We start from the raw sequence: 26,934 nt of genomic DNA on the forward strand, positions 1-26,934 counted from the left end.
TATGTTTGTTTTATTTTTAGTTCCCATCCCCTTTGTAGCATGTTACCCTTTATCATTTTTGCACCATGCTGTTTACATGCCTGACTCATTTTCCTAGCTTGAATTTGCTCATTGTTTTGTTTTGCTTATGTGTTGTTTTCCTCCTTTTTCTAGGAATCATATGTTGTCCATCCCCCACTCAGGCTTGAAAGTCCTCAAAGAGACCCACTATCCCATATCACTGCCCAGAGGGATGATGGGAGATGCAGCCTTGATCATGTGGCTTCCAGCATGATCATCTACTGCCTTCTGAGTAGAAGAACACACTGCAGAGCAGTTTACCTCATTTTACATTAGTTGCATGTAATCGCAATGTTTGAGTTAATTACCTACAGATACAGAAGCAAAATTAAAATGAAACAAAAAAACACAAAAAAATCAGAGGATAGTGGGTCCTTTTGTGGCTTTCATAGTTACCAAACTAATTTTTCCACCTTTGCACAGGTGCTTTCAGTAGTTTTAAAATTATTTTTAAATATATATTTTAGCCTTTTAAAGGAAAAGTATAAATTAAATTTCTTCATTGCAATTTTGTTTGTGCAAAAAGACCCACTATCAAGGAATGCTGCATGTGCTATTAAAATTGTTCCAAATGTCCATAAATTTGAGACTTTATGTATCTTTCTTTTTTATTGTTCACTTGTCCAGTGTTGTCAATATGTCGTCTTTTTTTTTCTTTTTTCTTTTTTTTTTTTTAATTACAAAAGAACAGAAGGAGTTAAATCAGTTTAAGGAACTTTAAATGTGCCCAATTACAGATAAGGTATTTTGTTGTAGTTATTGTACTGTATGTATCAGATGTTCCTTGTTGAGTGTGTAATACATTGTGGAGAGAAGAAATTAACTTCCTTCCAATGCAAGAGATATTAACCTTGCATAATGTTGTTATCCCAGTTATGTTAATTTTATTTTGCACATTACTTGTAGCTGCATACAGTTAGAAAACACCCTGATTTGTGTTTGTCTCAAATGTTTCAGTTTTTGCATTTTCGTATCAGAAATCAATAGAATACTACATTCATGTGAGATTTGAGAATTAACTTCTTTATTTTCATCTTGGTTACGTGAAGTTTGATTTCTCATTTTTACTTTCGTATGACTATGGAACAACACATTTTGAACAAGTAATTTTCCTGACAAGAAAGAATGTATAGAAATCTCTCCCTGCAATTAATTTCCAATGTTTACATTTTTTTAAACTAGACTGTGGAATTTATACAAATTAATATTAAATGGAGCTTTCGGTCAAGTTTATGTAGTAGATGTGCTGTAGCTAAGCCATGTTTGTCTTTCCAGCATTAGTTACAAGCTCTTGATAAAATGCCTGGTGCTGTCGGTGCAGAAATCCTCTCTTCCCAATGCCTCAAGCACAATATAGCCATTCTACTAATTACCTTACCATTTAGTTATGTTCTGGTTTATGTATTTCATTTATTTCTAAATTTCATGCTGGCAGTGTTGTAGCGTTTCTAATCCTACCCCATCTCCCTCCTTCTGACCCATCATGCGGTGCAAAGAACAAGTGAAGCTCCTTATTCAATTGCACTTCAGTATTTCATCAATATGAATGTAAATTATATAAATATATAAAAACCTGCAGCTTTAACAACTGTAATACAGCCTTTAAAATTAGTTACATGTATAGATAATTAAATTCTTCATATAAAAGATAGACTAAAATGTGTTTGTTGTCTTGTTGCTGTGTACACACAGAATTCACCAAGTGGCATTAGTGCATGCAATGAATTTGCTACCAGAATAGCTGAAGCCCACCTGTTTAATTTCAGGATTACACTTGTCTTGTTTCTTTGAATATTATTTCAATATAATTACTCAGATTGATCGTGATTATCTGCAACCTTTTGCACCTTTATTCAATGCTTTCTACGTGTTACAAATCAGTTGATATTTTTTGACACTATGCTGGTAGATGAATTAAGAATACTTTGTTGTTTTACTATGGGTTTACATTGACTTAGGCTCTGTGTTTTATGCCAGAAGCTCTAGTCTTAAAACATGCACAATTGCACAGATTTTCTTTCTTTTTAGGATAGTATTTAACATGCACAAATTTTTCATTTGCCTCTGTGCCATTAAAAACAAAACAAAAAAGTTTTCTTCTCCACCATAGCCACTTGCTGAAAAATATGCTGCCTGGTATGACGGAAATTGAACAGAACGTAATACTTGTAATTTTCAGTGCCCATTGTTTTGTTTACTGAGAATGATGTAGCCAGATTTTACTACACTATTTCAATATTTCGTGCATTAAAATGTTATTTTAATGAAAGGGTATCTCTATTTTCCCATAATGAGCTGTTGTGTTGAAGGATTTATAACGTGACTAAAAGCATTTGTCCTAAGGGACATTCTGGTTTTTATGACTTCAGGCCAGAAACATACTTTCTCTACGTATTGAAATATTGGCAATACTTTGGATATAGGGGATTCAGATGCTGCCTTTTTTTTCCCATTAATTCAAGTGAGAAGAAAAATAAAGCTATTACAATAATCTGCAGGCTACATGTTTCCTAACACGCTTCTTAAAAATGCTGAGAGTGGTGGCTCGTAAAAAGATTTTCAAAATCACAGTGCTCTAAAAATTCTTGGGGTCAGTTTTTTGCTGAAGTGAAAAGAACAGCCTGAAGTTGTCCCTCTGTAGACACACACACACACTGGTGTATGTTGTGCCCAGGACTCCTCAGATAGAAGAGTACTGTGTATTACTCAACAGAGCACCAGCTGTGTCAGTCGGTCTATTGTTGAGAATAGTTAACTCACAAAAACCTCAAAACACATTTAAAATGTCCTAGACAAAGATATTCAAACCATTGTGGCTTATATCGACATACATTGTTGAAATACCTATAATGTTTATTTACGCAATTATTAAAGTTCTTAAGTGTAATACTATAGCTTGGCATGGTAGTGTTTAATCTTCCTCATAATCGGTTATTTCCCTTGAGTAGCAGGGAACAAGATATTGCACTTATTCTTTCTTACCTGCCTGGATTTTTGTTTTTTATATATATATATGAGAAAGGGAGTATGAAAGCCTTTCTTTAATAAAGAAAATGTATTATTTCCATCAAAAAAATAGTTTTTCAGGGTTGTGTCTCAATCCACTTTTGACCCTCTCTCTGCCTTCCTGGTTCATCTGAAAAGATCTTTAACCTCCTAAGGCACATAGTCCCCTCCCAAAGCAGCAGATCTGGACTGCAGCAAGCAAACCTATTTCCAAAAAACGCTTGCCTCCTGTGATGGAAATGTGCCCACACTCTTGGTTTTTTGGTCCTTGAATTTGTGGCTGCAGAGCCAACAAGCACTAGTCCCAGTCAAGGCTGAAACAAGACTTTCATAGACAAAACAAAGATGGTTTTTGATTTTATTTGTATTTTAAGTCAACAGTGAGAAAGAGAGCAGTCTCACTGCTGCCTACTCAATTGAATGCATTCTTAATTTTAATTTGTGAAGTACCTTTTCCCTTTGCACAGAAGCTCAGGAAAAGGATCTGTCACTTGAGGGATGTAGAGGAGACTGGAGTTAGAGACCACGCCAAGTGGTGGTGGGTTTTTTTGTTCACAGTTTTTCTGTGAGAATTCTTCTTTGAGAAGAATTTCCTCTGTATTCAGCTGCTGAGGAAGAATTTCCGTGAATGTTTTTTCAGGGGATTTGTTAATATCAATTCCAATGCTTTAAATCTGTCCAAGACAACTCAGAGTCTAAGATGCGGGTTTATCAAGAGTGCTTTGCTTTATATTCAGAATCAGTTTTATTTAAATCTCAATTCTTTTGGAGCTTCAGTGGTGTCTCTTTCAGTCCCCATGAGCTCACTGAGCACATTTTAAAATGGCCTATTCCCGCAAGGCAGCAAAATAACTGCATATTCTGGTTTTGTTCTCTGGTTTTAAGGCAGTTCTTTTTAGTTCTTTGTGATTATTGACTCCAGCTATTTAACTTGTTGTTAAATAGCTCCTTATATGCAGTCCTCTTCTGATTACAATAAATGGCTTATTTTTAACTGTTTTTTAGACAGCTTCAGTAAGTCCAGGGACAATATAGCTCAAATATTATTTAATCAATTGAATTGCAAGCTAAGTGCATGCACACAGACAACTGGATAACAAGCTGCTACTTAGCTAAATAGAGAGTGCTAAGGTGACCTTTTGATTCCAAACCCTGAAAGAATGTTTTTAGAAGGTTGTCCTGGATGCAGTTAAAAACGTAGATTATTTTCACAAAGACTTCATTTCCCGCATGTAGACTTTATGGACTTTTGTACTTGTTGTTTGATACCCTGCAAAGGAGTACTTCACCATGAATAAGGATTCATTTGGGGTTATTGTCCATGTGGAGAAAGCGTGAGTTATCTTAACTATATCTGGCATAACCTAGTAACGTTAATAGTATGTGTAAACATAATTCTGATATACGCAACAAATTTCTATAGCTTGTTACTGCAGGTTTCATAGGTGTTTCGTTCCCTTCCCCTTTCCATACATCTTAATTTGGAAACTTCTTTAAAAAAAACAAAACCCAAGAAGTATGCCTGTAGCCCTGTAGTGCTGCTCCTCAGCACAAAAATTCAGATAGAAATGTCTGCATAGAGCTGGAAACTAATTTGAATCAAACCTGTAACTCTTCTTCTGTAACTTTTATTAATCCCATGGAACCACACAGAATAAGAAGTCAGATTTTAGAACAAGTTCAGTCTTGTGGAATAATTTTATTTAAGCATTTCATGGAAAAGGTAGCTGTTAGTGTCTGTAGGCAGAAAGATCTATCCTACAGCAAGTGGGCATAGAGCTTTTAGAAGGTGTTGGATTGATTCCCTGTGGCCTTGTGGTGCTCCTTGATCACAGCCTTTGGCTCCATTTTCTAGCACAAGTTTCTCATTTGTTTCTTCGTGCCCTACCTACCTTTTTGAGTCTAACGCCTTGGCAGCAGCTGGCCCTAGCAGCCAGAAGAAGCTCTGTGCCTACATGCCTTTCAGTTCCTGACTTCAGTGTTTGGTCTGTCCAGGTACCGGTTTGTACCCACAGAGGACTGACCTGATGCTGCCGGCTCAGCTGATACCCACCAGTGTACAGCTGTGAACGGGTGCCAGCGCTAGCAGAGTGCTAGTCTGAACCGGGCTCAAATCACTGTCACAGATAAAGGTTTTCTGTGCCCTGGCCTAGATGGCTGAAACCGGATTCGTGTTTTCTCCGTCGCACTCACACTGTCAAGTGCAGTTTTCTCTGCTGAATTGTTTCATATGTTGGAGTAATTCTGGATCCAAATGAGTGTTAAAATAAATCTGGTTTGATTCCTTCACTTTAATTCTTTTTTTGGGGGGAAGACGTGAAGCCAGGAAAGATGATGGCTGGAGGTCTGCCCAAGAAAGTGAAAAAAATAATAAAATATTGTATTTTAACTTTTAGAATGCTACATTTAGTTACCACATTTCTGACTCCAAGTGAAATATCTCTACAGCGTCTTTATTTTTGTGGAAGACAATGTAAAACTGGACTGTGCAGTTCCTTCAGCTTGGATATATGGCTGATGCTCTTGACTGATTTGCTGTTACTGTACAGTAAGTGGTCAGGGGCTCAAGATAGGTCCTGGGTCATAATTCCGAGGTCAGATTTAAAGTTACCTGATGTGATATAAACAAGTCCAGGAATTGGTTAACTTGGCCAATTTATATTTTTAGATGCATCCATGCCCTCACACATAGGATCTCCCCAAGCAGATTCTGGAAAGGGACTGGTAGACATGTTCTGTTTTTTTCTGAAAGGATTTAGTAGGTTTCCTTCACAAATGTCTCCCCTTTCTTCTTCACCTCCTTCTCTTGATTGAATACTAAAACATTATTTTTCATAGAAACTAAGGTATTAACCTAAAACGTTTCAGAAAGATTTTGCTATTGCAAAATGAAGATGATGGTAGCGTATCACAAATGCACATTGTTGAGGACTACAAACCTTGCCTTTAACACTCAGGCATGTTCTAGAATGTAAAAAAAAAAAAAAAAAAAAAAAAAGGAAAAATCGAAATTGTTATGAAAGATCCTTGAGTCTGTTGCTTGGCCTGTGTGGGTTGGCAGTGGCAGTTACTCCACCTGATAATAGCTGACTGGTGTGAACAGGAGGAGGAGACACACGTGTTGGTGGTGACTGGTCTTGGCAAAAACAAAGTAATGCTTAATATTTTGCAAGTGGGACTTTTGAGACTTGCTTCTAGATCCTACTTCCATCCATCTCAGAGGGAAATGCTCTGCTCTAACAATAAATGGACATACTAGTCCAGTTTAGAAATTCTGAACATGCTGAAATCATTGAAAATAGCTGTGAAATGGGATTTTGCATTACAGAAGCTCGAGATGGAGATCTGTTTGATCACCAGACTCTGTGCTGTCCTCAGCAAAAGCTTGAGAGAGATAGTCTCTCAGTGGAGGGTCCATCCCACAAGATATTTACAGGAAATTGGTGGTTGCATCTGAAGCTAGCTGACAAGAAGACTGAATGGTGAAATGCTGTAATTTGAGTGAAGAAATGCTGTCATGGTGCCAGGAGTGCTATTTCTCCCTGCTTAAGGTTTTGGAGGAAAACTGTGGCATAATTTTTTACTGCTTCTGGTTCCCTATAATAGAACAGATCCCTGTCTACTGTGATCTTGTCATTACGGTCTGGGCCAGCATGAGGTTTACAGTGAAATCTGGCAGTTTAGTTATTTAGAAAATCTCCCTGAATTAGAAGAAATCAGAAGTTGTGCCCATGTATGTAGATCAGTGAGTTCCACAGCAGAACCTTCCTTCTGAAAAAGCAGCATCTCTTGTGCGTTGCTTTCAAGCTTAGTGGTTAGCTGAAGACCCATATTTTCAGGGCTTTGTAAGGAAAACGAACAACAACTTTACTTTTTAGAATGGTTTTTGAAATTATTTTTTACATTTCTAGAATCCCTTAGTCCTACAGGTCCTGTGGTGATAGGAGGTCAAAGCACGGATTTCTAGTTACAGCATTTGTATGTTGGTTCTGTAAGTCCAGACATGAGTAACCAGGATGGTGAATGTGTGCGAATGCCTCTGCTTGGGGTCATACTGGTTGTTCAATTAAAAAGGGCAGAAATTAGCATATTCACTGTGCTGTGAACTTAGAGTTAGCTATTGTAATTTCCCCATTCCTTTCTGAGTTTCCTAGATTGTTTGTAGCTCAGGATTCAAATTTGGCACCGTCCAGATGGGATCCAACACTCTACTTTCTCAGAGCAGGAGAGAAAATATGAAAGAATGGGTCACTCAGTAACTGAAAAGACAAATGCCAGTGCCTGATTTTAAGTACCTGAATGGCTGTATGCATAAGGGACTATCTGTGTGCTTTACGTTAGAAACATTAACCATTTCTACACTGAGGTAAGGTCCCGTACTTTACCCACAGCAGAGCTTTCCCATCTATCAGTGGCAATGTCTGATATCAAGGGCGTTTTCTAGCCCCGAGTAGGAGTCTCTTTTAGTGAATTGAATTAATGAATGATATTATTACAGCTGCAAGTGGAATTTGGATGTTCATAAAAGTACTTTGCACAGTACTTTGGCATCCATGAAAAAGTAGCTAGAGCTCTATGGCCTGACATTTCCCCTTGGAAAGGAACCCAGTTCTTCTTTGGTGTCTTTAATACAAAGACAAGAAAAATCTTAATACTTGTGCACCTCATGAAGAAAATCCCTTATCAGAAAAGTGTCTCCTGCATGTTCTACTCAGATTGAAGCAGGCTATTTTCCCAAATATTTAGTGTTCAAAAGTAGACCATTTGTTGAAGTTCAGAGTAGCCCATTTACGTCCCAGTTGGCTGACTGTCAAGCTAGCCGCTAAAATATATTATGATTCAAAATGTTAAATGCTTCCTCTAAAGGTTGGTGGTTGGAAACCACACTTCAAACCAAGGTCATCAGCATCTTTGAACACTAAACTTCCCCGGTCTCTAGAGAAAAATAATTAAACAATTTGTTCACTTTTGATGAAGTTGACAGTGCATGAGGAGAACTAGTTCTGTTTATTAGACCTCTGATTTACATGCTAACTAAGAAAATGCTCTGAAAGCAGCTGTTTATTAAACAGAAATGAAACTTTTGGCTTTTGAAATGTGCCTAGTGCTTTGATTATTTTGGCATAAAATTGATAATTCTCAAAACCTACTTTTTATTTCAAGCAAAGTTTCAATTGCATTTTCTAAAGGACTGCAATGTACAGTATCTCTATCTCAAAGGAGCATTATCAATATGCTTATGTTTCTAATCTGATCTGATCTCAGCTTCTTAATCACAGAGGAAACTATCTTGACTGTCTGTATCTACTTTTTTTTTTTTAAGTCAAATCTATCATTACCTTTTCAGGAGCACAGATTAGTTGAAGCAGCAGTTGAAGATAGTCCATGAAAAACTTAATGGTGATACACATGGACCTTGCTAGTGGCATAGTGCAAAATCAGCTCCTGAATTACATTCAGGAAGCTAAAAATGCAGTAAATACTATCTAAGTATTAACTGTGTATGTTTGGCCAGGGTGTGATGTGATGAGGAGCGTTTGAGAACATCTGATCTAAAAAACCCTGTCAGATCTCAGTAGGTTGGTGTCATTGTTGATGCTTGTGAACAATGTAAAAAAAAGCCTTGACCATTTTAAACCCCATGAAGTGAAGGTCTCCTTGAATATTTTTCAGTCAGAACTTTTTCCATAAGGAAAGTCTGTTTCTATGGGGAATATACTGAATTTGCCCATACTTCGCTGAGTATTCTGGGAAATAATTAAACTGAAGGATTTTGATTGTGTAGAAATAGTTGTAAATAGTGCATTTTTAAAGCAAAATGTTCTCAACCTGTTTGAAAACACCTTTGCTTTTTGAGATGCATTTTATTTCATGCAGAAAAGTAATAAAAGTAGTGTTAAAAGTGAAACGGGAAGAAAACATTCTGCTTGACAGTCTCAGAAGAAGATACTGAAAAATACTGGCTTACAGAAAAAATTGTAATGAAACGTTCTGTTCTAATTTTGAATAGAAAATAAAATTTGAGATCCTAGAATTTATACAAAAATTCTAGCATCTACACAGGATAAACACAAGGGAGGTGGCTTGCAAAAATTAAAGGACAAAACTGATGGAAGATGAGTTCTTAGTTACAAACTTTTCACATGCTTTTAAAGATAAAGGAGAACAATAGTAAACCCTTTTGGCTTGGCCTATAAATTAGTCGAATCTGTGGATCAATCTCCACTGACCTTCATGTGTTCTGGCTCAAGTCCTTCAAAAATTTAGAAGCGATTTTTAATTGAAGTGTGAAGAAGTAAATAAGCTCTGCAGGACCTTCTTGATTAGGATGCCTGCTTTGACTAGAAGGATAAAGGCTAACCGTCAATTTAGAGTATAAATAAGCTGAAATTCCAAAGTGTGCATCAGAGCATTAAGGTCACTGTAGTGCTCTTTCCTAATTCTGTTCCCTTTTAGGATATATCTATATTTTCTTTGGCAGTAAGACCAGAGGAAGTCTTTGCCCCCTTTTTTATTAACAGCGATCCATTTGGGGATTTGTGGCTCCAGTTGAATGGCACCACTAAAGGGGACAGTGAACTTCGGAGTGAGGTTGGAAATGGGCAGGTAGCGGTGAGGAGGACTTTTAAGCTTTGCCACCAGAGAAAGGTTATGACTTAGAAATGGCCTTGATTTAAAAAAAAAAAAAAAAAAAAAGGTGTTAAATACAATGTTTTGAATCACAAAGAGCTGAAGCATTGGTAGCGTTGTGCCATTACATGTGAATAATGATTAAGTGAACTGAACAGGCAGTAGTTACCGTTCATTAAGCCTTACTTGAACTGCTACAGATCTGAATCAATTTGCAAATGACTGTAAGTAAAATCTAGGATCCTTTTGTGTTTTCCAGGGTGTGCAGACTTGCATCTTCTGGATATGTTGACACCTACTGAAAGAAAAAGGCAGGGATACATCCACGAGCTCATTGTCACAGAAGAGAACTATGTAAATGATCTGCAGTTGGTCACAGAGGTAAGACAGCACAGCAGCTTTAGGAGCAGGTTTTAATCACTCATCTTTTTAAAGTAAATCAATAATTTCACTGTGCAAATTCATTTTATATCACTGCTGTGTTTGACTTCCTAGGGATGATCTGTATTAAATTTTCATCTTATCTATCTATATCTATAGATATATGCATGCATGGATGGGTGTGGGTGCAACTATTGTTGAGTCCTTGTGTTAACCGTCACCAAAACACTGATGTTTAAAGTATCATTCTAGTAAACCTTTTTCGCTCCTGATTTTGAATGTTTATTTCTCATGTATAAGTTCTTAAAGCTTGAAGTCCTTTATGTGCCAGTTTCCACATTCACAGCGGCTCTCAGATATCACTCACTGTGATTTTCTTTAAATGTTGCGAGGTGCCTCTCTTATGTGGAAAAAAAGGGAATTAGTACAGGCAACTGACTTAGACAATTCTTTTGACAGAGAAGGAAAGCCCCTTTTTGAAAAAGAAGTCAAGATATGCAGACCTGAGACACTATGAGATAAATCAGAACTTCCATAAAAGAGTCCAAAGTAAAATGTATTTTGAGTTGTATTATCAAAGTAATCTTGGGATATTTTGCAGGAGACCTCTGACTACAATTCCCAAGTTTCAAACAGATTATCCAGGTCATAATTAGCACCACCAACACAATTTAGAGTATTCTCTTTTAAAGCCATACGCCGCTCACAAACATATTATCAGGGAACACTATGGTTCTCTAGGGCACAGTGCATGTTTGAAGTCTGTTCCACAGAGTGTCAAGTGCTATTCTGATGTGAAGTCTTCTCACCTCTAAACTAAGGAAATGAGCATCATCAGTCTCAGTCACTTTGATTACAGTTACCATATACTTTCTAAATTGCTTAATTTTCTGAATCTATAGATCTTCCAGAAGCCACTAATGGAATCTGAGCTGCTAACAGAAAAAGAAGTTGCCATGATTTTTGTTAATTGGAAGGAGCTGATTATGTGCAATATAAAACTACTGAAGTAAGTTTTTTCCCCCATACTTAGCAATAACAAAATCATGGGCGTCTCCCCCTGCTTCTCCTTTTAGCTGCATGAAAATATTTGCCACTTATGCAAGTAGTAACCAAAAGGGCCATGCATTTTTCCTTGTTGGAAAAATAAAATAGTAACAATGTTTGCTATGACTTACTGTTGTTGTTGTTGAGAAAAATCCAGCAGTTCTTTGCTGAGTAAGTATTTGCTTTTCTCTTGGTGTACATGTGTTCCAGAAGGCAAGACCAGCCTCTCCTGAAGAGTAGTGCCTGCCAAGGCTACCCGCAGTCCTGTCGTACACTTCTACTTCCTCTGTCACAGCCCATACCCAGTTCCAGTCCTATTATCTGTGAATGCAAAACAAGGCACAACAACCTCTACCTTCCCTTATTCTGAATTAGCTGATGCATTTCTTTAGTTATTGTAGACTTATAGCACCTGAATGAGTTTTGTGAGAAGCAGCGCCAACAAAGCCTGGTTTCCTATGGATTTGTGTCCAGTGTATCCTGTACCCTTCCTTCCAAAGTCTCCAGCTACTGCAACCCCAACTCTCTACCATGAAACTCCATGCAGTGCAAGTACCCTTATTTCTCCCTTCATTCTCTGTGGCCTCTGATGGATCCAGTCTTCCTACTTGCATCCTTCTCACCCATCCCTACTGCTTCAGCAAGACACAGTAAATGCTGTGGCTGGTTTGGAGGCACGTGCACGCAGGCTGCTCATCTGGTTGTTGCCAGAGAAACTGAGTAAGGATTGAGTTAAACCTGCGTCTTCGTAAGCAAGAGGATTAATAAAGTTCCTTTTTTCCCTACTGAGCTGCTAATTTTTGTTAAACTTATACGGATTTATAATCATTTAAGTTGGAAAAGACTCTTAAGATCATTGAGTCCATAACCTTGAGATATCTCCTTTTTTGTAAAATGTATTTGAAAATGGCCCACAAGTTGAAAAGTTATGACAGTGATAGGGCAAATGCAGGCAGCTCAATGACAATAAACCTCCTTTCCTTAGGAAACCAGGCTAAAAACTAGAAGTAGCTTTGAGCTTAAAGTAGTGGTAAGCTTCATATCCCTCATTCACGAGCATATCTGTTACTCTCTAAACTAATAGAAAAGGAAATTACATTCCTTTTTGTACTGTATCTGATCTGGCATTGCATTAAGTTAATGTCAAATAACAGTTCGGTTACCACAAGAGGGAAAAATGTTGTTGGCTGAGGGTGCAATCCTGATTATTGTATTCTTACAACATGCAATGAATCTTGTGGCTGATCTATTTATTATTCAGGGGTCTCTATTTCAATAATGAATAAGAATTAAACCATATATTTCATAAATGAGGAATCATTCTTTGGTGGTCTGCTCATAAAACACACATGACCTTTTCATGTTTAGGGCTTTGCGTGTGCGTAAGAAGATGTCCGGAGAGAAGATGCCAGTGAAAATGATTGGTGACATACTGACAGCTCAGCTGCCACACATGCAGCCTTACATTCGGTTCTGTAGCTGCCAGCTCAATGGGGCAGCGCTCATCCAGCAGAAGACAGATGAAGTCCCTGAGTTCAAGGAGTTTGTTAAAGTAAGAAAAGAAGCAATCACCATGAATTTTGTACACCGTAAATTTAGCTAATCATTTCAGTAATTTGCAAAACATAGTCTCAAATAGTGCTCTGTGTTGGGCTAGAATGAAGAATCTTCAGACTCATTGAAGGATTACATGTTTTCATTGAAGGAATACATTTTTTCAAATAACCATAGAGCCATAAAATACTTTGTTGAATAATGGTTTTGCTGTAAAATGCTGGGACAGTAAGAAGAGGCCCTTCTCTTGTACAGACAAGGCAGGTGAAGAATATGTTGTAAAAAATACAAGAAATTCTACTGCGCTGATCTCATTTGTGATCTAAGAACAGATTTAGCTGAGGCGTGGTGTTCATTTGTTGCCTTACCTTTTTCTTTCTTGGAGGAGCTCATTTTGCAGGGTTTTAAACAAACTGACTAACACCACTTTACCTCTCTAATGTTTCAGAGGTTAGCAATGGATCCTCGCTGTAAAGGAATGCCACTATCAAGTTTTCTACTAAAGCCTATGCAACGGGTAACAAGATACCCACTAATAATTAAAAATGTACGTTCTTTTGCAAAGATGATGTTTTTGATGCTGCTTTGCTTATAGCTTAATTACAGGGTACTTTCCCTATTTGTGTCAAGCTTTATCACTGTTAGATATCTGATGTACTAGGGAATGTGGGGTGTCCTTTTATATTTGATCACACTAGAGCAAATGCGGTAGCTCGTTTGGCTTCAGTGAAATGACTCTGGATTTCCGTTAGAAACAGAGGTGAAACTTGCACGCAAAGAACCAGAAAGCAGTAAATGCTGAATGAAAACTTTAAAATTCAGATAACGGGAGTAACGAGTCAATCTTATGCTCATCTTTGCCATTTTCCACAGTGTCATTTCCTCCCCATAGTCTCATAAATGACATTCAGCGTGCAAGCCTGAATGCCAAATTGTTGCAAGTTACCTTACTGCACAGCTTACATTGCTGGATGACTTACAATCCTTTCCTAACTTTCATTTGTTGCCTAACACTTACCATCCTGGATAACGTTATTGAACTTGGCCCAAGACTTTCGCAGGAAAGAATTATAAATTGGATGTTGGCATTTAAGAGATTCCTTAAACAGTCATGGATATATTTCTGTAGATGGCTGGAATTTGCATACTTATGTTGGAAGAGTGAACACTGTACTGATGCAAAGGCTCTGCAGGCAGGCATTCACTTCAGCTGTTCACAAACAGACTGTGAGTTTGTCTGCTATTTTTCATGTTTGTCAAGGAGGAAAAGAAATTTGAAACATACTGCCTGGCTCTGATGAAAATAAAGAAATAAAACAGAGGCGTAGGGCTGACAATATAAATACATTTTAAGTGCAGATAACAGAAAAGGCTAATGTATTTTATTTATCTGTAGATAATAGAAAACACTCCTGAAAACCACCCAGACCACAGTCACTTGAAGCATGCTCTTGAGAAAGCAGAAGAATTATGTTCTCAAGTAAATGAAGGAGTGCGGGAGAAGGAAAATTCAGATAGGCTGGAGTGGATCCAGGCTCATGTTCAGTGTGAAGGCCTGTCGGAGGTAAAAAAAATGCTCTATCTAGAGTAATGCAAACGTGGGCGCACTTCTCCACCGGTCGGGAAGAAACCATGGCTCACTTACGGCACTGCATCAGGGGACAAACAGTGTAATTAATCAAGTCATATAATCTTCAATCCTTTGTTTTCATCTTTCTTTGGCTCCCTTTCACTCCTGCACGTAATCCTTTTTGCTGCTCGTGTTATTGCCTTCTATATGATAAATGCTGCTTTTGTTGCCTGCCTCTGGACTAGTGCCAGGTTCAGTGCTGCAATTTTCAACCACAACTTTCCGGTTTCATAGCTCTTTATAATACAGTGGTTATTCTACTGCTGTATCTCATCCTGAAGCTATACCTGACCATCCTGGAGTGCTTTAATCACAGAAAATATTTTTTGTGATGAAACTTTCTATGCATTTTGGAAACTCAAGAAATACTGATCAAGTCTCTCTCAAGACTTTACAGAGAGAATCACTGCCTACCATTGCATATTATTTTTTAGGGTAACATGCTAAGCTTCTCTACTGAAACTATAAAGAAAATATTGTGTCAGTATGTCCTGCAAAAGGATGGAGGATATTTTGATGGCCTCCCTGTTATTGGTGAAGATAATAGAAGCAGATAGATCACAACTTGATTTTCAAAGTATGCGTTGAGTTTTCAGTTCTAGAAGATTAAAAAAAAAAAAAAAAAAAGGCACTGGTTGGTTTATAAATCGGAAGACATTGCATTTAATCTTACAAAATCTGTTTCAGAAAGACAGATATGACAATTTCAGAAGGGTCAAAGTCACATTCAGCTGTCTTATAACTACTGCCTGAAGGAAGATGGCTGCATTTATCTTCTGTACATGATGTCTGGCCCTAGAATGCCAAAAATATTACCTGAAAGACCAACTGGCTGCTTGCTGACATGGTAACACCAGTAGCAGTCTTGAATCTGTGGCAAGGAGTGGTCTGGCCTTCCCCCAGTTTTCTGACTGAGACGTTTCTAATCTGTAAAAGGAGCCACTCCAGATCTAGCTACCTGGCCAACTAGGATGCCAAGAACCATACCATCACCTGGTGAAAATAAACCTGAAAATGATACTTTAGGAAAGGGCAAGCCTCTACTCATCTGGTAACAACCTCCAGTTGAGTCTTAAATTCTGCCAGTTCTAGCTACTGGTCAGCAGCTGTCCTCTAACTCCAGGTATTGTGGATACACAAAGGCAGGCTATCTGCATTTCCTCTGGTATGTTTTAATGGGTGAAATTCAAACACAATTCAGAAATCCAGGCCTTGTTAAGAAAGCTCAGCGTTTGGAGATGACATTTGCATAACTACTGCTAATCCAGGACAAGTCATCGTCAGCTCAATTCTACTCACAGAGATGCATGCGCATGGCAGAGAAACTCAAAAGGAGGCACAAATGCTTTTGGCTTTTCTCTGACTGTCCACGCCATGCTCCGTGCAACTGATGTGCTGCCTTAAAGTTAATTTTCATGTAGCATTTCTATGACTTGCACTGCTTATCATGCGCAAGACAGAGACATTGCTCATCATCCCTGTGACACAAGTTAAAACCGATGTCAGGACTCAAAACTATATTTGATCTCTTTCAGGGGAACCTCGATTGTTTTACTTTATACAGTGCGTTGTTGTTCTTCTTCTACTTTTCGCAGCAACTCGTATTTAATTCTGTTACCAACTGCTTGGGACCACGCAAGTTTCTGCACAGTGGGAAACTCTATAAAGCCAAGAGTAACAAGGAATTGTATGGCTTTCTGTTCAACGATTTCCTCCTCCTGACTCAGATCATAAAACCTCTTGGCTCTTCTGGCACAGACAAGGTCTTCAGCCCCAAGTCTAATCTGCAATACAAAATGTACAAAACTGTAAGTACTACTTTTAAATGGCGACTAAGATGGTTATATGCTAACGTGCATATAGCAGGCAGCAGCTCCCATGCTGAATGTGTGGGCAATAGCCTTTATATAGAAGAGCATATGCTGGGGATTCCAGGGACTGATGGTGAGAAAGCTGGTTGTTTGCTTTAGCGAGATAAGAAAAGATGCTTTTAAAGTTGCGCTAAAACAGCCTCTTCAACAAGAGGTCACGTGTATCAGGGAGTGATGGGGAGAGTAGTGTTTGCTGCTCTTTGTGGGAAAGGAGAGATTGCTATGCTTCATGAGGCTGCTTGCTTACTTCAGGAGAAGTGTTCCCAGACCCTGGAGGCACCTATATCTTTGATAATAAGAAAATTTTAAAAATTTACTTATCTGAAGAAAGATGTGAGGCAGGAAGAAGGGGAAAGATACTGCAGGCACAAGATAAATCTGTTGTAAATTGCTCTGTGTTGAATGCATCTGTTCGGATATTGAGCAGTAGAACTCTAGCTTTGCCTAATGTTTTACAGCCCATTTTTCTAAATGAGGTACTAGTAAAATTACCCACAGACCCTTCTGGAGATGAGCCCATCTTCCACATCTCCCACATCGATAGAGTCTATACACTCCGGGCTGAAAGCATTAATGAAAGGTGAGTACCTGCACAGGCCATGTTAGTACTGAATTTGAAAAGTCTGGTGCAAATGTATATGACGTACACATGTATAGCAGTTTCCAAGCAGTTTATCTTACAAGACTGGAGAATTCCTTCTGCTTGAGAATACATTGACACTCCATATGTGAAAAGGAGGGAGAAATAATGATGTTTCCTGAATTCCAGTAAGATCAACAGTGAAATGGCTAGGAGGGCTGATATATAGGCCATATATATTTTATATATACGTGATATATATATCTCTCACAACATCTTATGTTAGCATAAGGAAGCCAAAAGATGCAATCCTATCTTCTTCTGTTAACATCTGTTTGTTTGTGCCAGTGCAAGCATTTGTATGGCTGTATGTTGAATGACATTGAGGAACAGGTCAGAATTAGAACTGGAAGCAAAAACCTACCAAATGAAACCCAATTAGTTTTAATCTGGTTCAGTTCAGACTGAAACAGTCAAAGGAACGGAAACCTCAGCTGGTGATTTTTATCTCTGGCAAGCTTACGGAGACAGGATTACACTGACTTATACTGAAAAGGGTTCTCTACACAAATGTAAGGCCTTGCAAGATAACTTTTGTTAAAAAATGAAAGCTGAAAGTGCAGCAAACCCCTCCCCCATAGTATAGACATTGTGTTATGCCAGCTTGCAAATGTATGGCCCCTAAAAATTCTGATGCATAGAAATGTAGAAAACATTTTTGCTCCCTGCCTGACAGTGTTATTCATTATTATTTATACACATAATTTTTCTTGCAAAAGATCGTACTTTCATGGATCCCATTTGTCCTTTGGGATGCTGTCTGTCCCTCTCTGCCACAGAATGAACGAGCACTGTGGTTAGACCCTTGGTGATGAAAATTGACGCAGCCTTTTCAACTTAGGCTCTGTTGCACAAAGCAGACTATAGCAATAATCATCTGTTCTGCGTCAGAGCACTCGCAGCAGTAGTCAGAATCATCTAAACTCTGCACCGCATTCATCCTACCTAGCTCGAGGAACTTCAGCGAGATGCTTAGGCACACTACACTGAATCATCAGTGGAAAGAGCCAGATCTTCACATACTGACCGCCCTCTGGAGGTGCCTGCCTCTCTCCATTCACTACAGAGAGAACCCACAGGAACTGCTGTGGGTTCTGAATTTAGGCACTCTAGTCAAATGTGTTTACTTATATGGGATACAGCCTTTGACTTTCTTCTATGCCAGAATTGCTTACTAAGTAAATACAGCATTTTAGGTGAGATACCTACAGGTTTTAATCATTTGCTTGCTTTTAACTAAGAGCAACAGAAATAAAACATTAGCATCAATGAGTGATTAATTTGCCCATTTAATCTTAAAAGACCTTTATGATCAAAGGCTTGGTATACTTCTGAAGCTGCCATTTAGCATTTAGGGCTGAGCTGGAAGACAGAATTGTCCTTAAGTGTTTTGTTTTCTTGAACAGCTTTCTGTGCAGAATACAGGTGAGTGTTCAGACGCAAATCCAGGCCAGTGTAAGTAGCTGCAATGCCCTGTAGAGCAGCAGCTCTTCATTTTGGGATCAGAAATGGATCCACAACTTCTAGATTCTCTCATTTTGCCTTGACTCAGGTCTCAGGCTCCTTTGTATGTCCCAGCAATTCTTCTAAATCCTTGAGGTCCCTTGGTATGCCTTCTTCCACGCTTTTTCTCTGTCAATCTTTCCACTCAGTCTCTTAAGTATGAAATGATTTCCCAGAAGGGCCTGTAGGGAACCATGATCATTCATCATCTGTGTGCTCCCTGAGTTATGCTTCATGTGTCCTGAGGCTCAGAAGGACTTTGGTATGAAACCTCAGGGGTCCAGAAGAGTGGCCACCTCTGCAACATAGCTGTCTTCTATCTACTGGCTACAGGAAGTTAGTTTACTACAATAAAGCAAAAGGCTTGGTGAAAGCAAACCTGCTATCTATACCTTTTGGTTTCTCACCAAGTCCCTCCTGCTTGTGATTCTCTTGAGCTTTCTTTGTGTGGTGGGATCTGCTAGCTTAGGATGGTTAAATTTCTGCAGGTGCTATAAATTCCAGTAAGATCTCTTCCAGGCAGACAGCTTCAGTGTAGCAGAGCCTGTGATGGGGCCAGAGCCTTGGTTGGGAAGGATGGACAGCTTTACTTTTGTCTGCTGTGCTCCAGGGAGGAAAAATGGAAATGGTATTTTGCAACTTTTTTTTCCTTTCCTTCTGAAGGACTGCCTGGGTTCAGAAGATCAAAGCTGCTTCAGAACTTTACATAGAGACTGAAAAGAAGAAGAGGGAAAAGGCCTACTTAGGTACAGCATGGGATGCAGGGGGTCTCGTCTTTTGTGGAAAAGTCCATGGGGAGGAAAATACTTTAATGACTTTTCTCTCTCCTGTTCTGTTTCACCACAGTTCGCTCACAAAGAGCAACAGGCATCGGGAGGTTGATGGTGAATATTGTTGAAGGCATTGAACTAAAACCTTGCAGGTCCCATGGTAAGTGCCTTGAGTTTTTCATAATATGCTCTATGAAGAAGACATTCCTATTTGTCAGATTAACTTTGAAGGAAGGTCTGCCCAAAACACAGTTTTGTTTAATGAAGCAGTTTTAATGAGCTTAAAATACGCGGAAGTAATTTTGTGCAGTTCAGTAGTAGTCATGCAGTTGTCCTGCATTAAGCATTTGTTTCAGACAAACAGTTTCCACCACATAAGCCATATCATAAGCCACAAACTCCTGAAATGAAGAGTGGAAGATGCTCAGCACCTTGCAGAACTGTATCCCTGTTCATTATAATGGCAGTGAGGCCACAGTCTTTCCCCCATCCGTTGACTGTAGGAGTAAAAGGATATTTAGGAGGAAGATCACACGCCTAAAAATGCAATTACTCTTTTCTGTTTGTTTCCATCTTCCCAGGAAAGAGTAACCCGTACTGCGAGGTGACAATGGGCTCTCAGTGCCACATTACCAAGACGATACAGGACACCCTCAACCCGAAGTGGAACTCCAACTGCCAGTTCTTTATCAAAGACCTTGAGCAGGACGTGCTCTGCATTACAGTGTTCGAGAGGGACCAGTTCTCCCCAGACGGTACGTAGGGGGCTGCCGCCCTTCCAAGGGTATTTTCAAATCTCCCGTTTTGAAGAGGTGCATGCCTGCTGAGGTGAATCATAGAATCAGAGAATGGTTTGGGTTGGAAGGGACCCTTAAAGATCATCTAGTTCCAACCCCAATATTGAACCCCTTTGCCTATTGGGAGTCTACTCACCCTTGCTCCCCAGTGGAGTCATGCTAGTATCAGGGCAAAAAGAATCAAGCGCTCTGTTTTTTGGGGGCTTTCCTTTCTTGTGCAACTTGTCAACAACTAAAGTGTGGTTTGCAATTGTGCTAAGTCTTTAAAAAACTCTGGATGCTGTTTGCAAATGGATAGATTAATGCAGGAGGAAGAGAAATGTCTTCAAGTTCCTGTAATATGCAATAACAGTGGCAGAAATGAACCCAGGATTCCTAACCCATTCTTATTTCGTAACCTGGGATAAACATACAGAGCATTGAAGGGTGTATTTTGGAGTCATAATCTCTCAGGAAGTATTTGGATAGGACTGTCATTCATGTGGCTAGTGCCAGTTGGCCCATTGACCTCGTTGCTAGTGTGATGCACTGCTTGGCTCTGTCATCTCCAGAGGGCTTCACATTCAGTTTGAACTGTGCAGCATCCTTTGGCCTTTTTTCTAACGTATCATAAAATAAATAAGCTACTGAAGCAAGGCAGCTGTGAATTACATAGTGGATTTTTCCGCTTTTGGGACCATTTGCTTTTAATGCTGCTGCTGTCTAATATGGTCTAGCTAAAATCCTCTTCTATGCAGATTGGAAGCCGTTGGCCTTCTTCAACTGCAAAAATATAGTTAGACTGAAGACTTGTTTTCTCCTTTTGTTGTGTGTAGATGGAAGCTTAGTTCCTTCTGCAAATTAGCATTTTGTTGCAATGTAAAACAGTTGTGTCATTTCTGAGCATGCTGTCTTTTTGCATTTCAGACTTTTTGGGCAGAACAGAGATCCGTGTGGCAGACATTAAGAAGGATCAGGGTTCAAAGGGACCAGTTACAAAGTGTCTCCTTCTGCATGAAGTCCCGACAGGAGAGATAGTCGTCCGACTAGACCTGCAATTGTTCGATGAGCCTTAGAAGGAAAGGGACCAATGTTTTATTTCAGTCTGAGTTCACTCCAATAGGCGTCTGCAGAAGCTGTCACAAAATCCTTACTGGTGTGGTATGAAACTACTGCTTGCCCTTCACACATAAGAGGGTTATCAAAGCAAACAGGAGCATCTTTGTGCCTTGATAATTCTCACTGAAAAAATGAATCCCAATTTAGTGAGGAGATCTCCCTCGATTTCTCTATGTGGAACTTGACGTTAGTTTCCTGGGTTTATGAAATAACCTAGTTGTTCGTTGTGCTCCAGTCTGAAAGGCTGGCAAACCACATAGGTTGCTGTGCTTGCTCCAGTTACCCTACTCTTTAATTTACATGAAGAAGGCAATGTTGGTATGTTTTGGAGGCTGTCTGCAGGGTTTTCCCCCTTAAGGAATTCTGTGCCTATTGCTCAGCAAATTGGTGTGTAAATGTAATGTGAATGGAAGGAGCAGTTACGCAGTAAGAAGATCTTTGAAGATCTTCATGATGGTACTGAAAAGACTTAGAAAATAAATAGTCTATATCTATAAACAGAGAAGATTCTATTAACATACCACTTCATGACTCACGTTGCCCCTGAAAATAAATTATGTACAGGCCTTCTGCACAGAGATGAATTGCACTCCAGAAGAGTCCACCCACTCAGTACCTTTGGAAGTTGCTGTTTTCTATAGGACTGTAAATGTTTGAACAGTAACCGAAGGATTAAACATAGAGCCCTGCTGTATGTTGTGCTATACCACTTCGATACTCCTTTACTACTGCTGCTTGATTGTGTGACCGCAGATGGATGATCTGTCACCTGCAGTGGGGAAGAAAAAAAATCACGGTTCTAGCTCAGGAAGCTAATTTCTACCCCGCAGAGTCTAGGTTGCAAAGCAATCAGTGGTGACCAGTTATTAAATTGTACCGTGCCTAACTGTGTTTGACATCGTGTTACTGAATTCAGGGCAGCAGCATCCCGTAGCTCACAAAGGTGTTTGTGGCAAGCCGGGGTGATCGCAGGTTCGGCGGCAGCGATACTGGATGCAACCAGAAACAGAGCGCTTGTGATAGTGCAGAGTGGGTAACCCCAAAGTAAAAGCCTTGGCATCTGCGGGAATGCCAGGCCTTATAAATCCATTTAACTCTACGAATACACTTGGGTAGGCCCACATCCAGCAAACTTTCCCTGTTTGGCAAAGCACCCAGCTTTAAGCAGGCACTTACGCCATGTTTCCCTTAAGCACATGCGTAAGTGCTTTGCTGAGTCTGGACCCGAGAGACAATAGACCCCTAAGAGTAAAATTCCTCTTTGTTCTGCTTGGATTCATTTTGTTCATGACCTATCATGCATACACTGGTATTTTTGTAAGGACTTTATTTCCGAATGGGAGGTGTCAGCCTGTTTCATTAGCATGTGAACGTTCTTGTGGAGCCTGTTGTTAGGTTTTGGTGTTCCTTGCATGTCCTATCAGTACTGGTTTTCACCTTTCCTGTATAGGCGGTGTTCTCTAGCACTACAAGTCTTATTGATTTCCATTAGGAAATTAGGATATATTCATAACAGATAGGTAGATACAGTATGGTAATAAGTGTAAACTGTGCTGGGAAGTGACTGTGTATTATAATTTCCTACAAGACCACTGTAATGTTTCAAGCAATGGGAAAAAAAAATGTATGTTGGAGGGACAACAAAGTTTACATTTCATACTTTTCAGAATCGCTTTATTATTTATTTATTGAAGATAGTGTAGAATTTTGTATCAGAAATTACAGACATACTTATGTATTTTTTGAAACAAAACAGAGATACACACTTTAGTTAGAAACTTTCAACTGACCACATTTTAGAGGGAGTGTAACTTCCTAGGCATGCATTTGTTTACCACTAACTGGCTGAAAACACGATTAAGAGAACTTTAAGTTTCTATTTTTCAATGTTGTTAAGAAAATTGTTTCAATTAAAGTATGTAAATAGTACTAAACCCATGCTTTCCTAATTCCATATCAATACATTTTATTAAATATAATGTATATGAAAATACACATTGTTGTGGTAGGATAAAAAAAGTGATAAAATCTATTAATGGAGTAACATTAAATGTCATTGTCTAACCTTTTATTGCTGTCCTAATTTTACTCAGTAGCTGTAAATACGGTGAACATTCATTTCAGTGTTTAAAAAGTAGCATCACTTTTTTATGGTATCATTTCACCAGCATGAATTACAGTAACAACTAAATAGACAAACGGGACAAAAAAGGCCGTGGGTGTAATGCAGAAATCCTGGCGAGGTTTTTGAAGGGAGCCTCAAGGAGCTGCACCTTCCTCTGAGACTCAACGGGTGTCGGAAGCGGGGCACCCTTAGCTGCAGGGGCTCCTCTCAGATTGCGACCCTTGCCGTGGGCACGTACGATTGCACCCTTTTGGGGAACTGTAACAGAACTCCTGAGCACCCTCCCGACCACCACCACTTGTGATTTCCCATTTACCCTCGGTGCACAGCGATGTTTACCTCCCGTTAATGTCAACAGGAGCTACGCAAACATGATGATGATGAAAGGCTGGGGTTTGGCTCACAGATATCTAATGAATCCCTCCTAATTGGTCTAATCCTAAAGAGGAAGCTTGCCCTGTGCATCCAGGACAGAACATATACCCTTAGAGCCAGCCGACTGCGTGTCAGGATGTCGCTCTCTTCTCGCTTGCTCGCCCTCAGTGCTCTGTAGCATATTGGCACCGTTGGCTTCTCAGAGAGAACTGCTTTTCACCAGGGTTCGCCAAAGGTTCTTAGAAACCCATTGACTCCTGCCTGGTTTTTCCCGTTCAGGAATGCTACAGTCTTGCACATTGCTTTGCATTAACTCGACGGCTGCACAGGCTACAGGTTTCTGCTTTTCTACCCACTGTAGCTGCGTAGACCTCCTGCTCATCCAGGACTTCACACTGTAAAAGCCTTTTACTGAAAAAAAGAGACTCATTAGCTGTATTCCTACTAGTGCTTTCATAGAGAAAACTGCAAACTCTCGGAGGCTTGTTTAAATACCACCTGTGTTCTGAAGAATTTGGGGAAGAGAGAGGCACACAGCAATACCTAGGAAGTTAGGTATCTCTTTGTGTATTTAGAAAGTCAGCTGGCATTTCCGCAATGTATGAAGGTCGAGCCATCCTCATATGAGTGCCACGTGCTGGCTGTCAGGCCAAACTCTGCTAGCCTGTGCTACCAGTATTCAGTACCTGTATTTATGTAGAACCTATTTTTCAGACGCTGGTTATTGATCTCTGAATATCTTTGTAAAATAGCACAGCTTAGCTCACAGGTCCCTTTCCAGCTGTGTGTAAACTTTTCCTAATGTTATGCTAAACAACCACAACAACAAAATCGAAGCCCAGATAATACTTGATCGTGTTTTGGGTTGAAAGAGCAGATTTGTGCAGATAAGCATCCCCACTAAAACACAGAGGTTGTAAACCTGTATATTGTGGAGCTCTGGGACTGGCTGTCTGCATTTGCTTTGGTAAAACATCCTTGTAAAGAGGCCAAGTACAAGGTCTCCCCGTTACTCGTCCTTAAAATGAGGCACTGGTGAGACTGAACTGGTACCTGGGCCACTGGGTCTGGCTCTCAAGATGGGGTTTCATTTCTACCTTATAGCAAGCTCTACTTTATTGGAGAAGACCATTTACTTAGAAGTAATTCATCAGCATCAAACTCCTTGGCTGGCAATCAAGCCTTTCTAAAAATAATACTGTGGCTTTTTTAATGCATTCACTGCCTTCATTGAAACAGTGGTCTTGCTTTGGATGACCCAGGAGAAAAAACCTTAAGAGAAGAAAGAGCAAAATCTGCAGCTGTGAGATAACATGCAATGGAAAGAGTTGCACTGGTGGTTTGGTTTCCAAGCTGTCATTCTGGGAATTGCATTCTTCCCTTACGTACATTCGTTTTAACAAGGAGAGTGGTAGTTCTTCCTAGTGCTTTCTTGGCTTTAAGTCTTGTAGCAGAACTGAGTTAATGGGTCGGAAACTGGAAGGGAACAACAGCACTTTTAGAAATTATTAACGTGACTTTTGAAAGATGGTGGTACCTGGGGACGGGCAGAATGTCAACGTTGTTGTGGCTGCAGATAGGACAGGATACCTCAGAGAAAGGAAAGAAATCTTTTTTTCTTTTTTGGGGGGGGTTAATTTAAAATCAGACCCACAGTCTCACAGGAGAACATCAATTATCCAGGACCCCAACCATCCATAATAATAGTAATAATAACAACAGTGAGTAATAACAAACCACGTGTTTGTCCTCAACCTGGGTGAACCACACTGGATTTAGTGCAGCTCTGTATTTATGCAGGAGTTTGCAGGCACTTTTTTATAGAAGTGGAGCTTTTCAGTGTTTTTTTAACAGCCCTTCTACTCACCTTTCCAGGAATTACCTTCTGAGATATACCTCTGAAGTGCTTAGGCACTGTGCTTTTTCAAGATGCTTTCACAAGGACTTCATGGGCTTATAAACATGGCTGTCAGGCTCTTTGCTTTCCTGGTGCCATCCAGGCAGCTCTCATGACCATCCAGGAGATACATGGGTACATGCCCGTTCCATACAGGGAATCGGCTGCACCAGCACCAATGTGCCAGTTTTCTGGCCCTCAAAGGACTTGTTTCCCCAGGCTATAGCTGTATGAGGTATTTGCCAGCAATGCCATTATACATCGGCAAGGTGGATGTCTGTCCTTTCACTCTTATCCCCATTTAGGACCTCTCCATCATTGCTCTGATTGCAGTAAGAATCAGCCTGGTCTTGTCGATCTGCCTCAAGAGCATTTTCTCCCTGTGGACAGAAGTCAGCCCTTCAGCGATGCTTCTCAGGGAAACCACCTGAGCTTGTTTTCCTCTGTGTTTTCCTCTGTGGTCGGATGTAGCTGGGGCAGGTTCAGCTCCTCAGAGGTCCAGCCTGCCACCTGAGCATGCACCCATGCTGTCCGTCCCAGCAGTACCAGGCTGGGAGCTCCCGCTCCCACGCTGCAAACCCACAGCCTCCGGTTCATTGCCATTAGGGTTGAAGCTCATGTTTGAGATCACCCAAGTCCCCTTCTGGCCGCGATTTTCCCCACCTCCTAAGCCCGTTGCCTCCCTCCAAGCCAAACACTGGCTGCATTGCATGAACGAACGCAGCGGGTGACCGGAAAACACATCTCACCTCATCTCATTGCCTTATTCCTTTGTGGTTTTTCTTCTGTGTACATCTTGTGAGTAAGCTGGTGCTTCTGCCTTGTAATTAAGTCAGTCCTTTGGAAAGCATCGCTCTTTCCTTCCCTTTAACCCCACTGCTGATGCTCAGCTCTGTGAAACAGTGCTGTTTTAGGGACTCCTTTCCAGGCTTCTCCCTCACAGCTCATCTGGCAGCTGCCATCTCTGCCGCAGCCCTCCAGCCCCTGGCTCAACGAAGCACTTCAGCAGATGCTTAGCTGTAATTCATGCCCCAGTTCAGTGCAAAGGCGTACGTAAAGCCAGCCGGGTGCCTACGTGCTTTGCTGGGGACGCGTGGAGGAATTCAAAAGGCTTTGATAAGGTAGAGCCTACATTATGAACTTGGTTCAAGCTCTGCAAGGATTGAAGGATTGCGATAGGGCATCAAACAAAAAGTCAAGATTAAGATAAAATACAGAAGTAGTTTATAGTCTTTGCAGCTGGATCTGTTTTCTTTCTTATCTTCCCAAAAGTGGTTTTAGCCACTAGCATCAACAGAAGTGTATTTACCAGGCAAATCATAATTCATATACTGACAGGTTGCAACACATTTGGAAGCACTGTAAAGCAAAAAGCACTAGGTTGACCTGGCCTCGGAAATACCAAGTACCTCACCAAGTTCAGTGCTGGTAGAAAGCCAGTCTGTAAAGCCCTGAGAGGTTGCAGGCAGCCGGTGAGTTGACTCGGGCACCTTGAAAGACAGAGCATGTCACTGAGCTGACACTAAGCCAAATGACTGATAAATTACAGA

The 26,934-nt window shown here is 40.1% G+C and overlaps 1 protein-coding gene across 10 annotated transcripts in view; it reads left to right on the plus strand.

Moving 5' to 3' along the window:
- Positions 1–23,201, plus strand: part of ITSN1 (intersectin 1) — a 144,954-nt gene extending 121,753 nt beyond the window's left edge. For 4 of the 10 annotated variants that reach the window (XM_075517835.1, XM_075517885.1, XM_075517867.1 and 1 more), the window contains 11 exons: positions 9,956–10,077; positions 10,980–11,086; positions 12,493–12,676; positions 13,127–13,225; positions 14,075–14,242; positions 15,844–16,116; positions 16,638–16,759; positions 18,986–19,068; positions 19,169–19,252; positions 19,674–19,847; positions 20,796–23,201. In XM_075517835.1, the coding sequence (XP_075373950.1) occupies positions 9,956–10,077; positions 10,980–11,086; positions 12,493–12,676; positions 13,127–13,225; positions 14,075–14,242; positions 15,844–16,116; positions 16,638–16,759; positions 18,986–19,068; positions 19,169–19,252; positions 19,674–19,847; positions 20,796–20,944 (1,565 nt within the window). In that variant the 3' untranslated portion in view covers positions 20,945–23,201. Of the gene's footprint in view, positions 1–153; positions 5,364–9,955; positions 10,078–10,979; positions 11,087–11,516; positions 11,680–12,492; positions 12,677–13,126; positions 13,226–14,074; positions 14,243–15,843; positions 16,117–16,637; positions 16,760–18,985; positions 19,069–19,168; positions 19,253–19,673; positions 19,848–20,795 lie in introns of those variants that run through there. The other 6 variants (XM_075517856.1, XM_075517839.1, XM_075517847.1 and 3 more) reach the window with 6 other exon arrangements.
- Positions 23,202–26,934: the final 3,733 nt, after the last annotated feature.

This window comes from Mycteria americana, chromosome 1 (assembly GCF_035582795.1).
Source record: "Mycteria americana isolate JAX WOST 10 ecotype Jacksonville Zoo and Gardens chromosome 1, USCA_MyAme_1.0, whole genome shotgun sequence".
NCBI classification, from domain to species: Eukaryota; Metazoa; Chordata; class Aves; order Ciconiiformes; family Ciconiidae; genus Mycteria; species Mycteria americana.